The sequence below is a fragment of the Rhinolophus sinicus genome, linkage group LG04 (assembly GCF_036562045.2).
Source record: "Rhinolophus sinicus isolate RSC01 linkage group LG04, ASM3656204v1, whole genome shotgun sequence".
NCBI classification, from domain to species: domain Eukaryota; kingdom Metazoa; phylum Chordata; class Mammalia; order Chiroptera; family Rhinolophidae; genus Rhinolophus; species Rhinolophus sinicus.
The window spans coordinates 55,217,240-55,231,977 of NC_133754.1; the positions used below are offsets into that span (position 1 = coordinate 55,217,240).

At 40.7% G+C, this 14,738-nt stretch overlaps 1 protein-coding gene and 1 long non-coding RNA gene across 3 annotated transcripts in view; one reads left to right on the forward strand and one right to left on the reverse strand.

The window, feature by feature from the left end:
* LOC109455184 (uncharacterized) lies at positions 1 to 10,212 on the reverse strand. Its single transcript, XR_012495494.1, has 3 exons — positions 10,056 to 10,212; positions 9,338 to 9,406; positions 1 to 6,230 (listed from the first exon to the last, which is right to left on the reverse strand). It is a non-coding gene; the product is annotated as an uncharacterized LOC109455184 (long non-coding RNA).
* LAMP1 (lysosomal associated membrane protein 1) overlaps positions 10,002 to 14,738 on the forward strand; it is a 19,314-nt gene continuing 14,577 nt past the window's right edge. The window contains exon 1 of one of the 2 annotated variants that reach the window (XM_019746553.2): positions 10,002 to 10,541. In XM_019746553.2, the coding sequence (XP_019602112.2) occupies positions 10,490 to 10,541 (52 nt within the window). In that variant the 5' untranslated portion in view covers positions 10,002 to 10,489. The remainder of the gene's footprint in view (positions 10,542 to 14,738) is intronic. The other variant, XM_074329556.1, reaches the window with a different exon arrangement.

Here is a 14,738-nt window from a genome sequence, read left to right on the forward strand (position 1 = left end):
GAGAAAGAAGTAAAATAGTCTTTATTCACACATGACATAATCATATGGGTAGAACACATCAAGAAATCTATAAAAATGCTACTAGAACTAGTAAGCCAATTTAGCATGGTCACAAGATACAAGGTCACTAAATAGAGCAACTGTATTTCTACATTCTAGCAACAAAAAATTGGGAAGTGAAACTTTAAAGTACAATCCCACTCACAATAGTATAGAGAAATGTGTGAAATATCTAGAGATAAATTACTATGTACAAAAACATATATACTGAAAACTAGAAAGCACTGCTGAAAAAATTTAAAGATGGCTAAAATAAATGGAGAACTGTATCATGTCATTGGAAGATTCAATGTTGTTAATCAGGTTTCTCGGGGCAGCTGGATGGCTCAGTTGGTAAAGAGTGCAAACTCTGAACAACAGGGTTGCTGGTTTGATTACCACATGGGCCAGTGAGCTGGCCTCCACAACTAGATTGAAGGACAATGACTTGGAGCTGATGGATCCTGGAGAAACACTGCTCCCCAAAATTCCCCCCGGCAAAAAAGATACCAGTTTTCTCCAAATTGATATATATATCCAATCCAATGCCCATTAAAATTCCAGCAGGTTTTTTCCTTTATAGAAAAATTATAAGCTGACTGTATACAGATATGTATATGGAAATTCAAAGAGTCAAAGCAATTTTTAAAAGAATGGTTGGAGAACTTACCTAATTTCAAGACTTATTATAAAGCTACAGTAATGAAAAAATTGTGGTGTTGGTGAAATGACAGACACACAAATTAACTGAATGGAACAGGGAATATGAAAATATCTCTACCTATATTTGGCCAAGTTATTTTCAACAAACATGCCAAGGTACTTTAATGGGTTAAAAAAAGAAGTCTTTCCATCAAATAGCTATCCATATGGGGGAAAATGAACATTGACTCTTAACTTACACCATCCACAAAAATTTAATTTGATCATAGGCCTCATTGTAGAAGCTAAAACCATAAAACTTCTTGAAAAAAACAGGAAAAAAGTCTTTATGATGTTGGGATATGCAAAGATTTTTTTTAAGACACAAAAAGCAGGAAGCATAAAGGAAATACTGATAAAGTGGGTTTTCATGAAATTTAGAGCTTGCTTTTTGAAATATACTAAGAAATAAAAAGGCAAGCTACATAATGCGAGAAAATATTTACAATGCATAAAATTGCATCCAGAATATATATTTAAAACACTTAGACTTCAATAAGAAAACCAAAAACCCATTTTTAAAAACAGCACGAAGTCTGAACAGACTTTTAATGGAAAGAAAAAGACATATGAATAATAATTAGGCACAAAAAAAGACCTTCAACCTCACTAGTCATCAGGAAAATGCAAATTACGTTTACAATGAGATACCATTACACAGCGATTTTTTTTTAACTGAAAAGACTGATAATACCAAGTGTTGACAAAGATGTGGAGCTAATGTTGGTAGAAATGTACAATTCAACCACTCTGGAAAAGAATTTGAGAGTTTCAAGTAAATATACGCCACCTACCATAGGACCCAGCCATTCCATGCTACGTATTTACCCAAGAGAAATGAAAGCATACGTGCTCACACAATTATTTGGTTTTGAGTGTTCATAGCAGTTTTATTTATAATACAATACTGGAAACCCTTCAACCCTTCAAATATCCTTCAAGTGAATGGGCAAACAGATGTGGTAGATCCATACACTCAAATAAGCGGATGTCAGCAATAAAAAGGAATGAACTAGTGGTACGTACAGCATGGATGAGTCTCAAAAGATTATGCTGAGAGAAATACCTCAGATACAAAAAAGTGCATATTATGTGGTTCCATCTATATGACATTCTGTAATATGAAAACCTAATCTGTAGTGACAGAAAGCAGACAGTGGCTGCCTGGGTTTAGGGATGGGGTTAACTACAGAGACGTGAGAGAACTTTCTGGTTTGGAGAAAATGTTTCTTATCTTGATTGGGTTGGTGATTTCATGGGTATATACATTTGCCAAACTCATCAAACTAAGATGGTGTATTTATTGTATATAAATTAACTTTAATATAAAGTTGATTTGAAAAGGTAAAAGTTACACACACACACAAAAATGAATGGGACACTTATGTGGCTCTACCTGACACTAAAAGCAAGGAAAATATTGGCTCCTTCATCAAGGCTTTTTATCTTAGTTGGAATCATGGTGATTGTGATCTTTCTTAACGTTTCTATCTTGGTCCTAAACTTTTTTTTGGTATTAAGGACATCAGCCAGATTAACTGATGATTAATACTATCATGTAACCGTCATAACAAATATTAACACCATCTATGTCTGAATTTAAGCACTTGTCTGAAGATCTTTTGTCACACGCTTACTTTTTATTAGTCTTCTCAGCAGTAATTTGAATGAGGTTTGATACACCCACCTATTGCTAACTTCAGTGTTGCACTGGCAGCATAGAACCATTGTGAAATCCGCCCCATCCCCTGTGAGTTGTAATCATGAGTTATAATCATAAAAATGTTGAAGTGGCTTCATGATGATTTCAGTTCCCATTCTGTGTCTTCCACTATTAGGAACAGGCTCTGGTTAGCCACATTTCATTTATTAACCAAGCACAGGCCCTAGTTAACACTTCAGACCCCAGAGTTCAGTGACCAGGTGTGTAATTGGAAACACGAGCAAAATTTAAATTACACAATTTGTCACGCTGCAAAAGACTTGGAACGATTGATTTGATGTGCTTTCTAAGAAAGTAAAAGTTTTGGTTCTTTTTTGAGAGGGTTCCTTTTTGTAACCGTCTAAAAAAGAACACTACCATGGTTTAAGTATTTTAAGGAACTAGGAAATCATGATGTACACAAGGCATGTGCATAAAAGGTGTTCTGAATGGCATTATTTTAAATAGCAAAAAAGTATAAGCAATCTACATGGCCTAAAGGAGAGAGCTGAGTTTTTAAAAAGTATTGTACGATGGGAGTCTTATTTTTTTCACTCATTTTTCAATTATAGTTGACACACAGTATTAGTTTCGGGTATACAACATAGTCATTAGACATTTATATACCCTACAAAGTGATCCCAATAAGTACTCACCTGACACCATACATAGTTACTGACATATTCCCTATGCTGTACTTTACATCACTATTTTTGGAACTGACAAGTTGTACTACTTTTTTTTTTTTTTAACTTTTATTTATTTAAGTGTGTCTTCCCAGGACCCATCAGCTCCAAGTCAAGTAGTTGTTTCAATCTAGTTGTGGCGGGCACAGCTCAGAACTGGCAACCCTGTAGTTAAGAGCGCCGCGCTCTAACCTACTGAGCTAACCAGCCGCCCCACAATTTGTACTTAATTGTATGACAGGAGTCTTGCTTCTTTTTCCTGCTTGTTAGCATATATTTCGCTTTAAAGCTTACTGTTGTCTATTTTTCTGACGTGTTATTCCTTAATGCTAGTCTTACACTTATCAACCATGATTGACTTGCCTTTTGTATCATTAATGGACCAGCTTCACCATTGGAAGCACTCAGGTTGTCTCCTGTGTCCCTATGACAAGCCCATCCTTGTTTTCTAAGCCTGTCCTTACTTTCTGGCTCCACAAGATGCTCCAGGCTCACTTTGTATTTTCCCTGCACAGCCTTGGAGCCTGGCTTCACTTATTGGAGAAGCTTATTTAGAAACCATAATCTGGATCACTGCTGCTTCTCAACCTTCTCAGGAGACAAGTGTGTGTCTAACCCGGGTACACACACACAGCTCTATTTCTGTAACTATTTATATTTTAAACAGAGAGAGAGAGAGAGAGAGAGAGAGAGAGAGAGAGAGTTATCGTATAACAAGATTCATTCTCACCTTCCCCTATTCCTTACTTATAATTTCTTCTATAGTGAGAAACCTGCAAATTATCATTGTCTGCAAAATATCTACTTATTTGTCCAACATTGGTAAACATATAATCTCAAAACTGGTAACCCTACCCACATGAGAACAATTTACCAACTAGAGGACAGTGTCCATACAGCTGTCTTTGGCCTCAGTACCGTCGAAACACGGTGACTCAGGGCGCCCTTCTTTCCGGTATCTTACAATACGGGCATATAATCCATTCCTCTACAGCTATCTCTGTCACAAACTATATTCCAGCTGCTGTTGGAGGAGACTCTACAGATACCCTGCACCACTAGAAAGAGTGGAACAAGTGGGTCCTAGAGCAGATTAAGCCTGAAACATCGTTGGAGACAAAAATGACAAAACTGAAGCTCTCCTACTTCAGGCACATCATAAGAAGGCAGGGGTCTTTGGAAAAGACAATCCTGCTGGGAAAAAGAGAAGGCAGCAGGAAAAGAGGAAGAGCAAATATGAGATGGACTGACTCCATAAAAGAAGCCATAGGCATGAGTCTCCAGGAGCTGAGCTGGGCAGCTGAGGACAGGACATTTGGGACATCGCTCACTCACAGGGTTGCCAGCAGTCAGAGCCAACTCTACGGCACGTAACAACATTCTGTCTTGGATCCACCCCTACTGCCTACACCGATTATTATTTTAATATACAATAAAATTCCGTATTTTTAGTGTACATTTCTATGGGTTTGACAAATATTCCGACTTCCATATCTACTACCACTGTTCCTTAAAGAAAAGCTCATTCACCCAAAAACTCCCTCATGCTGCCCCTTGTAGTCAACCCCTCCCCCCCAACCCCAGCAATCCCCATAGTTTTACCTTTTTCAGAATGTCATATACCTGGACTCACACAGGTAGCCTTTTGGGGCTGGCTTTCTTTATTTCACAAAATATATTTAGGATTCATCCATGTTGTTACATAAATCAATACTGTATTCTCTTTTATTGTTGAGTATATTCCATTGTTTGGATGTACCACAGTTTATTTAGCCATTCACCACTCAAATTTCATCTGACTTGTTTTCAGTTTGGGGTTATTTATGAGTAAAGCTGCTATAAACATCATGCATAGGTTTTTACGTGAACATGTTTCCATTTCTCTTGGCTGAATATTAATTTTACTTTTAAAGGTAAGTTGATTACAAAGATCATATGAAAAAATAAACAAGGAAGAATAATTACAAAAACCCTGAAAGAGAAAAGTGAGGGAGCTAGCCCTACAAAGCATCAGTAAGATCAAAAATATGGCATGGGACCAGAATAGAAAATCACAAAATAAAGTAAAGTGTGCCTCAAATTTAACAGTATAGGATAAGGGTGGCATCGCCAATCAGTAAGCAAAAGCTGAGCTTTTTACTAAGTGGTACTAGGATAATTGGAGTCCTGTATGGAAAAAGATAAAATGGGAATGGATCCCATTTTATCTTTTACAGATACTATAACAGACACTATAAATGTAAAAAACGAAACTATACATTACTAGCAGAAAAGGTAGATGGACTCCTCATAACGTAGAACTAGGAAGAAGCCATCAGGGAAGAGTGATAGATTCAACCATGTTCAAACAAAAAAACTTTTGCAAAACACCGTAAGTAAAATGTCACATGACAATTTAAAAATGACATACTGACTTTAAAAATGTGACTTATATCACAAATATCTCTATACTCCAATTTAAAAATGGGCAAAAAATTCAGGTAATTTGCTGAAAACGTAATGCAAACAGTCGTTAAACACATGAAAATATGTTCAGCCTCACTCATAAGGGAAATGCAAATTAAAATTACAGGGGTTTAATTTCTTACATATCAGATTGGCCACAATCTAAAAGTGTGACAACACTCAGGCTGTGGGAAAACAGGCATTCTGATGCACGCATTGTTGGTGGGCATGCAACAGGTGACAGCCTACACAGAGAGAAATATCACAGTCACATATACCTATGTCTGCACTACCAAAGACAGCATGATTTTAACTTCAAAATCATAACCACAAAAGATTTAAAACATACCAACTATAAAAAAACTCACAGTAATACACTTTAAAAAATGCTATGGTTCACTTTTTTTAATTACTAAAGTTTATTTAGAGCAGTTTTAGGTTCCCAGCAAAACTGAGAGGCAGGTAGAGTTCCCTATGCCACCTGCCCCCATATACTCACAGCCAACCCCACAACCAACATCTACCACAGTGGGATACTCATTACAATTGATGAACCTACACTGACGCATTATCGTTACCCAGAGGCCACAGTTTACATTAGGGTTCAGTCTTGGTGGTGTGGTCCACTTTTGCAGTTGTTTGGGCACCAAGTCACTCTGAAAACAGATAAATAAAAGAATCATGAATCAGGCACTTATCCTGCCTTTATCCTGCCTTTCCTGTATGTTTTATATTCTGGAGTCAATATGGAAAATTCTTCCTTATAGGCCTGTTCCAATTAATAAATGCAATAGGAATGATAGAATTAAAAAAGGACCAATTTGTCATCCCATACTGAAATCATGGATCTACTGAGCAACCATCAGTGTATACTAAAGCCATTAGGTTAAAGATTGATGGGGAACTTTGTAAAGTTCCCCACTCTAAAGTGGGCCAACCAGATAATAAATGCTTCGTCATGCAATGTCATCAGAAGGATACAGTAGAGCCTTGCATGCACTTATACATAACCTAAGGATCGTGTTGAAATGCAGGTTGATTCTGTGGTCTGGGGCGGGGCCTGAGACTGCATTTCTAACAAGCTCCCAGGCGCAGCCAATGCTGCAGTCAGACACTGCACACTGAGTGATGAGGGTCTAGTACTACTTTATGCAGCACCTTACCCTGGGGAAATACGCCTGATCTCATCAAGCCTCTAGATCAAACTACCAGTTTGCTGGAATAGAGGAAAAGATGACCATTCAAGGAACCAATCAAGTCAGTCCAAAATGTGGGGTAGCCTATAGGTCAAGTGACCCAGTTTCTCCAACAAGTGGTATGCAAAAGGGGGAGGGGACTTGAGACATGTCATCAAAGGCAACGTACAAACCTTGCTGGATCCAATTTGATCAAACCAGCTGTAAAAAGATGTTTTGGAGACAACTAGGGAAATGTGCACATAGACTGGAAATTAGCTACTAAGGAATCATTAGATTTTGTATATACATTATATGAGAGAAAGGCATTGTTATGTAAAAAAAGTATTTGCATGAAAAACATGAGGTCTGAGGTTTGGTTTATAATATTCAAGCAAAAAACCAAAGGAAAATACAAAACAAATGAGGGGAAGATAAATCATATAATAAATGGATACAACAAGATTCAATGTATTATTCTATTTTTATTTGCAATTTTCTTTAAAAATTTTTTATAAAACAAATTGAAAATAAAAAATTACAGCTCTATTCACCATTACCATTTTTGCTCACCAGGTCTCAAGAAAAATTGTAACTTAGAGCAAAAAGGAAGAAAAAAGGCACAGACTGCTTCCTAGCTTGCTCATCTCAATTTTACCTCCTCTTAACCATTAGTTTATCTAATTCAGATACTGAGCCAATTATCTAAATTACCAGACCCTTTTAGTGGCACAAGCCTTCAGAGAAACGTGCATTGCCAGCGTTGGAGCTTTATAGTTATTTCACATACAAAAAGACCCTTGCCTTTTAATTGTGAACTTGTTACTGTTCATTATTACCAAAGCAATAACCTAAATTTTACTCCTCAACTCTGCTAAGTAACTCAGAAGCCTCTCTATTGCTTATTGACCTCATTACTAAAAAAAAAAAAAAATGCAAAAAATAACCCTCCCCAAAAGAATTCAGAAGACATGGAGTCATTCATTGTGTTTAGTTTTCTACGTCTTCCCCTCAGTCAGAAACAGATCAGACCAGGCCCATATCAAAGACTCAACAAAAAAGAAAACCAAACAAACAATAAAAGCCTACCATATTATCATACTCCACTTTATATAAAATGTTGCATCATAGAATTTTTGCTCAGTCTTTCATTTTCGGTTTTTTATACCTTGTTCTATTGCTGACACAGACTACTTGTAGTCTTTAATGAGGTTATAGTATTAAAAATGAGGTAATAATAAACAAAGCATATATTAGGCAAGGACTCTAAGTCATACACAATAGAAATGGACTCTGACTGATCTAAGCAGAAGAATAACGTGCTGAAAAGACTTTGAATTTCCAAAAAGGATGCAGAACAATGCTAGGGAAATAGCAGGTACAAGGAAGCAGCAAAGACCACTGCTAAAAACACATTACAAACCCAAACTAGTGAAGACCCAGGAAACGCCAGCACTTCACCACTCCAAAAATTTCCTTTTGCTAAGACTTCAGCCACGGTCATCACCAAACACCAGATTCTTGGAGGTATAGCTTCTTGGCAAACACTAGCTCCTGATTCAGTCTAACAGGCTGAACTGGCCAAGTTCAGACGTTAGCTGCTAGGAAGTCTGGTTTCCATCTGGTTTTTTTCAGTTTCTACTAGGGACTCTGACTACCACCCCTAATCACAAAGGGAATAATTCTCCCCACATAGGAAGGGGCTTCAGAGTCAGAGAGCACAATTAACAGGTCTCTTTGTTTCTATACGCAAGACTATTTGGTAGTTTCTCATCATCAGAATGTTCAGGAGAAAATGAAACTATTTTCCAATTTCTCCAACTATATCTGAACTTAACACTCTACTTCATAGGGACAATCTGGGCTCAGTCAACGTTTTCACATACTGGGCCAGTACCATGTTAAATTATTGTTGATAAAGTAATTCACAGTGAAAATATCAACAGACCCCAGACTTAATACTTTCTCTTTTCTACAGTGTACCTCAATTGAATAGCACTTCACCTAAGTGGAATTCTGCTGTTTACTCTTCCCCCATCTGGAACAGCAACAAACAAAAATCCCAAAAGATCCTTGAAAACCTAAACCAAATAGGAGCAAATCTACTCTTAAGATTTCTGACCCAAAGCACAGAACAAAGCCCAACACGTCTTGGCACTGTCTCAGAGCCCATTTGCTCCATTTTACTTGCAGTCCCATTCAGCTTCGTGACTTTCTCCAGTTGATTATATGCTAAAAGCTGGAGGGAAAAGGAAAGGAAAATGGACAGGAAGAAATGGCAACAAAAGATGACAAAAATCTACAAAAGGTAAATAAATATAAGAACTAAGAAAAAAAGCAACAATATTCAGTAGCGTCACACAGGTTGTAATTAACAAGCCTGAAGAGGCTCAAGCCACATTTCCTGAAGAGACAGGACTGGAAACGTCTCAGTGAAGCTGAGAAGCAGCAGGGCAGGATCAGCAAGGAAGGAGAGGCAAGCATGGAAGCAGTCGAGGTAAAGGGTGAGAATGGCCGAGCGCCTCGCAGCAGGAGAAAAGAGAAGAACCAGAGCCTCCAGGCAAACCCAGGAAAGTGACCTTACTTACCCTCGGGCAATAGGAAGTGAGAGGTACTTGAGGAAGGTTCTAGAAGCAGAGACTGCGCTTTCCTTTTGTCTGGAATGTACGGGTTATATGGAATGGACAAGTGTTTCTGAACTTTTTTGATAAATGCCACCCCCATTCCCATACATCCTTTAGGAAGGTGTCACAGGTGGGAATCACTAGAATTTCTCAACCCCCTCCAACCAAGATTTTGTCTAGCTTCAAATTCTGTGCTGTGTTGTTTAAACATAGACTTGTTTTCAAACATGAACTGTAATATTCAACATGCGTGTTCGAACACCTACCTCCTTCCTAACACTCATTTCCATGCTCTTTGAGTATAATGGACCAGAGGAGCCCCAAAGTTAAAAACGCCAGGATACCGAGTGTTATTTAATCCAGACACACAAAAAGATGTGTGAGTATTGAGGTCGATGTGGAAATCCTCTCGTGTGACTAGTCATCTCCCGACGCCGAGGATGCCCCATAACACTCACTATTACTACTAGGAGTGAGTGTCTCCACTGTGCCGGCTCCCTGGCCGATCTGACCCTCCCGCAGGAAGCGACAGCTCTCCTACTTCAAACTCGTCTTTTCCTTCCGTGGCCGTTCCCACCGCTGCTAGGGGACAACACTTCCCACGTGCCCGGAAGAACTAATCCCTTTTCGCCCAACCCCAGGCCACACGGCCTCCTCTCTTCTTTCTCCTCCCTCTCCTCACCTCCAGCTTCTACGGCGCCTCCTCCTCTGCTCCGAGCCACCGCCCACTTCCCACCACCAGCCGCCGGGGACCAAGCCAGGGATACGTAAGACAGATTCGAGTCACGGGGCACTGCGATCACGTGCTGCGCGGGGTCGCGGGCCGGGTGACAGGTCATAAACGAAGCGATCGCTAGGCGCGGGGAGAACCCCGCACCCGCGCACTCTCGCGAGATTCGCGGTGTCACGTGACAGCGCGGGCGTGGCGCAGCCTCACGTGACGGGCGCAGCTGGCCGCGGGGTCTCCTTCCTGCAGCGGGCGCCGCAGCGGCTGGGCCTTTCGATCGCGGGACGCGCCGCTCTCACGCCGGCCCCCAGGCGGTCCCCCGGCGCCCGCTTTCCCGCGGCCCAACTGCCGGACCCTGCCCGGCTCCCGCTCCGGCGGCCCTCGTGCCCATGGCGGCCCCCGGCGGCGCCCGGAGGCAGCCGCTGCTCCTGCTGCTACTCGGTGAGGAACAGGGCCGAACGGGGGGGCCGCGGGGAGGGGGCGACTACAAGGGTTTGGAGGGCTGCGCGGTAGGGCTCGGAGGAGTGGGGGGTACAGGGGGCTTCGGGATGGGGGGCTGCGGGACGGTGTCCTCGGGGGGTGGGGCGACTACGTGGGACCCGGGAGCTGCGGGCTTGGCCCGGGGACGGTGGGCCAGCGAGTTGTTCCTGCACCGGCCGGTATCCGGTGTAGATTCCCCTGGCCGCTGTTTGGGGTGTCAGTTCCAGTTGCCCAAAGGTAGACTAGAGTCGAGGTCTCAGCCGAGGGCCTAATTCCGTCCCCAGATCACTAAACTCGTTTTTGGGGATGTTCAGCGGAAATGACTTGGGTGGCTTGGTGGTTTCTGGAGTACTGTGCTTTGTTTCTTTAACTTACGGGCAATTTTAGCCACGGAGGTCCAAGTGAGGCTGTGCGGCCCGGAACCCCAGAATCTGCGCGGTCCCTCGGTGCTCCCAGCGGGTGACCCATATGGAGGTCCTTGCTATACAGATCTTAACCAGAAGAGACTAGGGCGGCGTGGTGATACCGGCCTTTTAGTGTTCGCCCTTAGTGCTTTAACCTTCGCCCGTTTTTTAGTATGACATGTAGTCCTTGTGTGTGTGTTTATGTTACTGTGAATTTCAATTTGTGTTGGAATGACTTAAAATTACCTTTACGAGTTTGGGAGAGCCCATAGTAGACAAAATAAGAGGTAGGACTAGGCCTCGGTCTCTCAAACGCGGTGTTTATTTCTAGTGACTCCTTGTAAAGAGCTGCTGCTAGTGTCCTGTGTGTGCTGGTTACTGTGAGTCAAAATAAGGGGCTCCATTAACACATTGGAGAGCGTCTGGCACTCCATCAGTCTGTACAATTCATAGAAGCAGTCAGTGGGTGCTCAGTATTTTGATTGAGGAATTTTGTTTTCATTTATCAGTCCTAATAAGAAAGAGGAACATGGTTATCTCTTAAACGAGGATCACTACATGGTTTGATTTCATGCCTTTCTAGAGGCCCTCTGTCTATGGCACCCTTTCTCACCCCTCTCCCAATTAATACAGGAAAATTTATTTACGTGGTAAGATCTGAACCAGCTGGTGGGAGTTCAGATGAGTTAAATAGATACACACATTCCCGTGTATCCTGCCCTTGAATTCTTTAAATATCTCTTTAATCTCATCGTATTCTAAAATTGTATTATTGTGACCAAATGGATTTTGGCTTCACGTTTTTGGTTTGCCTGTAGTGTAAAATTAGTTCTTTGAGCTGCATGAAGAGCCACAAGGGATGACCTTATTCCAGCAGTAAATCCGAAGCCTTGCCCTTCACTGGCAGGTGTAATTAGTTACAGGAGGAGTTGCTGGAACAAGTTTTGTCATGTTAGAACGACTGCATTGTTCTTTATTAGAAGAGCTCACGAGCATTAGAACTTTCATATTTTGTTTCACGTTTTAAAAACCCACCTTAAAAATGAAGAGAAGTATCCATAACTCCCCTACATTATATAGCTTAGAATATTGTGTATGTAATTAGGTTTTTAATGTATCACATTTATATTCCATTAAAATTCAAATTTCAGGAAAGGTCTGTTAACTTGGATTTAGGTCTATTTAAAATAATGTTTATTTTAATGCACAATTTCACAAAAAGTATCTTCTAAAAATATTTCAAACTTCTAAATTAACCAATTCCTCCTGCATTCATGATTAGAAATTGCTTAAACCTTTTTGTGTGTTTGAATACTTGGTAGAAAGCATAGAATCATGAACTGAAACTTTCTGATATATAAGAATAAGTTTGATTACGTAATGTGACTTTTTAAACCATTGATGTGTCAACTAGATGACTTCCTTTCCCTTTCTAAATGAGTAACTGGCACTTAGGAAGTTTGAAAAGTTTTATGCTAATAACGTTACCCTTGATTGTGGGAGTTTGTCGGTTACCCAGGTTGGCAACCAAATTCTTCAGTAGATCTGAGGTCAAAATGTTTTAGACCCATAATTTTGAATTTATATTGTTAGGCGCATCCCAGGCAGTATTAGTCCTCCCTTCTCTCTGCGGCCACAGAACTTGACTACATGTGTGTACAGCATGTGCTTCAGCTGACTTGTGATTATTTTTACACATATATCTCCCTTGCTCATCTTACAGCACACCACGTGCCTGACACATAGTAAGTGCTCAGTACATACATGTGCAGACGCCCAGTTTACAGCAGTGGTCCCTAACCAAACGTGCGTCAGTTGGCATTTTAGAAAGTATGTACTCTGGCCCTGCCTCTAGAGGTTGTGGTTCAGTGTCTGGGATGGAACCTTGGTCTTTTTTTCTTCCTTTAAATCTTAATAGATGATTATGTATCACTGGTTAAGAAAAAGAAGATACTGGATTTAAAAGAATTAAGTAAAGACAAACTAGGAAGTAATTTTTAAAATTTTAATAAATATATTGACTTGTTCCTCCAAAAGTGTTTCATAATTCGTAGCATATTTACCTGCTCACCGAGTGCTAGAGAGCATGGTTCAGACGTTGCACTCACCCTACAGCCAGCCCATGGCTGGCAGGGGTGGACACATGCTCTGAGTCAGCAGACCGGTTCTAGATCTGTCTGCATCACTCACTAGCTGTGTGACTTTGAGCAAGTTAGCTAATATCTCTGTGCTTTGGTCTCCACATCTGTAAAGGAGAATCCTAATAGTGTATACCGATTAAGGTTGTCCTGATAATGTAATTAACTGCAAAGTGCTGGGAGTGGTACCTCGCACACAGCAAGTGCATGACAAGTGCTTGTTAAATACTTACTTGACATTTTGTGTCAGGTACTGAAGATAACATGATGAACTTGATAGATGAGGTCTGTATTGCACTGAGTGATAAATAATAACCAGTAACATTAAAATCCGTGCAGTGCAATGCTCTGCATGCGTTGGCTCGGGTGCCTAAGCCCAGGGTTTGTCAGTTGCTGCTGGCCCAAGGTCACACAACTAGTGAGTGGTGGGGGAGTCTATCAATAGAACTAGGATCTCTTACTCAGAAGCAGGCGTGCTTCCCAGAGCTGCACTTGTTTTAGAGAAAAGAATCTACAAGTAGGAGTATTTTGAAGGAATACGCTATAGTTACTTCTTTATACATTCCCTGGAGAAATGATGAAGTTTGCATCTGAGTGAAGGACTGCTAGAGATTAGCAGTTGCCAGTAGGCCAGGGAACTGACTTTTGAGAGGGGTACCCCTCAAATAACCACATACATTTTTACTAACTTGAGAAGGTTATTTTTTTAACCAACTGCCACTGTTACAGAATTTATAAAAAAAAAAAAAAAAGCTTCTGACCATTAGCATACATGCATGTCTCAGAATTTCGTGTTGTAATGGTCTTTAGACATTTTTCTCTTGACCAACATTGGCTTCTGGGGTAAGTTTCTTGTTTAATAATTGAAAATTTCTGGCACTCTCCAGAACGGATGTGGGCATCTTGTGTTGCTAAAGCTTGTTTTGTTTCAGTAATAATACTTCCTTGTTTTTCTTTAAAAGCTCAGACCCTCAACATATTTGCTAAATGAAAAAATTGTATGATTGAAAGTTATTTAATGTGAAATGTTTCTTAATGAAGTGTTTTGAGTCAGTAGGAAGTTTTTTTTAATGATTCAGGGAAATATTTTATAGAAGGGCAACTTGGTGAGAACTGACCTGTGCGTGCTCCCATGGGAGGCAGTGACCTGCTGTGCCAACGGCACACGTGGTTACATGTGACTGTCCCTCCGGCAACCAGGCCAGTGCCAGGTGAGGGTATTTCAGGCCTGAGGGAGCCTATGCACGGGGCAGGCAGTGGCCCACATACACAGTAAGCTGGGTCAGTGTCCAGTGTTTCTCTGGCTTTCGTGCCCATGCTGTAACACACACTGTTGCTTCTGCCTGCCCACCCTCCTTTTGCCTCTGGTACACACTACCCATCCTGCTCAGAAGGTATGTGTTTTTAAAAACATTTACTGTGTCAAAAACAAGGAATGGAATAATTTTCTCTAGGTTTTTTAAATAGAATGTTTGTTCATTGGAAATACTTTCAGTGTAATCTTGCCCAGGTAATCCAGGGGTGGGTTAAAAATTTGCAGAGCAAAACAGATCAAAAAATTGCACCGGTTTGCTTATTTGCCATATTTGCTTTATTTTCGTGTAGCAACTTTTCTT